Source organism: Alligator sinensis, unplaced genomic scaffold, assembly GCF_000455745.1.
Source record: "Alligator sinensis unplaced genomic scaffold, ASM45574v1 scaffold538_1, whole genome shotgun sequence".
In the NCBI taxonomy this organism is placed as follows: domain Eukaryota; kingdom Metazoa; phylum Chordata; order Crocodylia; family Alligatoridae; genus Alligator; species Alligator sinensis.
The window spans coordinates 32327-34475 of record NW_005842999.1 but is presented as its reverse complement, the minus strand read 5'-3'; the positions used below and the strand labels follow the sequence as shown (position 1 = coordinate 34475).

At 50.4% G+C, this 2149-nt stretch overlaps 1 protein-coding gene across 2 annotated transcripts in view; it reads left to right on the top strand.

Annotated features, from left to right (window-relative positions):
- The window catches only part of CCDC58 (coiled-coil domain containing 58), a 19312-nt gene extending 18315 nt beyond the window's left edge, over positions 1 to 997 (top strand). For both annotated transcript variants that reach the window (XM_006036675.3, XM_006036674.3), the window contains one exon: positions 712 to 997. In XM_006036675.3, coding sequence (XP_006036737.1) covers positions 712 to 762 — 51 coding nt within the window. In that variant the 3' untranslated portion in view covers positions 763 to 997. The remainder of the gene's footprint in view (positions 1 to 711) is intronic.
- Positions 998 to 2149: the final 1152 nt, after the last annotated feature.

The following is a 2149-nucleotide window of genomic DNA, read 5'->3' as shown; positions in this document are numbered from 1 at the left end:
TTCGCAGGCCGCATGGCGGCCTGCAGGCCATATGTTGGACAAGCCTGAGTTAGAGAAACTAAGATAAGCTGTCAAATGTGAGCAATTGAGTGTCAGGATTGGAATTATCCCCACATAAAGGTTGCTGTGTTAATATTGCACTTTTATCTAAAAGCACTCTACTACAAACTGCCATGTTTACATGAGACACTGCCTGCACAGTTGTTACCGCACAGTCATTTAGTACTTGCATACGCAAGTACTAAATGATGCTTTGTGCCACATAACACGACTGCGCAATATCAAATAGCAGTCAGCATCTTGTGTAGACACGGCCACTGTGTATAAGTCTTGTACCAAATTAACATATAGGTACAAGCTATAATAAATATAGTTAAAATTTCATCCTCCACTATGATTCTTCCACCTCTGGTGTGGAACCTGGCATCCGTTGGGTAATACCATCATTGCTAAAACAGACTAGCTCAGGAAGTAACAAACAGTGTATCCAATTTAAATGCTGAAATCAGTTTAGCCTGGCAGATGCAACTTCTAACAGTTATTTCTTGTGAAAAGTGTCACAGTATCTCTAAGGACTGCAAACTGCCAAAACCTGAGTTTTGTTTCATCTGAAATGTTGCACTGCATGGAGAAAGTGTTGCCAAATCTGATATCAGCCTTCTGTGTGGAGGATTTTTATGGGAGGAATGACTTGCTCTTTTGGTCTCCTAGGTATTTAACGAGCGCTGCAGAGTTCACTACAAGCCTCCAAAGAGCCAGTGATGCAAGGATGTTTCCCATGAAGGTGGTCTACAATCATGACCAAAGCTGGAAGACATTGGGCAAACTGTATGGGACCTTTCTGGAACCAGTAGAACCCAGTCTCATTTTGTTTTCACTTAGCTGGAATCTTAAGTTTAAATGATTCTCTTAATTGAGAGAAACCAACTTCTGTTTTGTACAAAATGTGTGAAACCACTTTTATAACTAATAAAATGATTTTCAGATGGGATCTGATACTGGCATCTTTTCTTAATTTCTTACACACACACACACACACCCACCCCCCTTGGAGCCGTGGTACCTCATTGAGAAGTACAGCTCTGGATCTGCCCTATTCATATGCTCTCCCTTTGCTGGCCACCAAGTGGGGGCTGGAGGGGAATTTTCCCTCTCCTGTTGCTACAGAGCTGGGTGGGGGGCCAGTTGCCATATTCCTCACCAGTGTTGGATGGTAGTGGCAGCCCAGGCTGGGGCTGGGAATGGAGCTGTGCCAATGCCTCTGCTGGCACTCATACGTTAGGGTTACAGCCAGTCCCTTTTCCTTCTCCCCGATCCATGCTTTTGGGGTTACAACTGGGTTTTGCCTCCCACCCCAGTCAGCATGGACTTGTGGGGGCTTTGCCTTCCCCTGTGTCTGCGGGAAGGCACTAGGCCTGGGGTTTCTCCCATGTGTTTAGCTCCCCTCAGAGCAGCAGGGAAGCACAGCCAGCCCTCGTCCCCCTGCCTTTTCTGGGGCATTGCCAGCAACTCTCGGGGCCTTGGAGCACTAGGCCTGGTGGATGTATAACAGCAGCACTGGGTGTTGATGGCAGCACAGGATGGTGATGGGGATAGGGCTGTGCCAATGCCCCTGCTGGCTCTCACAACCAGGGGTCCTAGCCAGAGGGTCCTGTCCCCTACCCTCCTCCCTGATCCTTGCCTTTGGTGTCAGGAAGGGGTTTTCTTTCCCACCTCAGTCAGCATAGATTGGGGGATGCTTTGCCTTCCCCTGTGGCTGGGGGTAGGGCACTAAGCCTGAATCCCTCATCCTGTCAAGGGCTGTGAGTGAGCGAGCCCTGTGGGCTATGTAAATGTTGGGGTAGGGAGTGGGGTTCATGTTGGTGTTTGAAAAGCCAGTGGCCCCAGTGTGGGCAGGCCCCCATTCTGCCTGCTGAATCACAGGAGGTTGCTGCTGCCAGCTGGGGCCAGTGGCAGCTAAAATCTTCCTGGTACTTGGTGTAGGCTGCGCCCAGTGCCAGTCCCAGGCGGCAGGAGCAGCTTCCTGTGATCCAGTAGGCAGATCAGGGGCCCGCACCCCTGGGAGGAGTCCAGCACAACCCTGTAGCCCTCCTGAGGGTGCGGGCGGGCCCCCAATCTGCCTGCCAGATGACAGGAGGCTGCTGCCGCC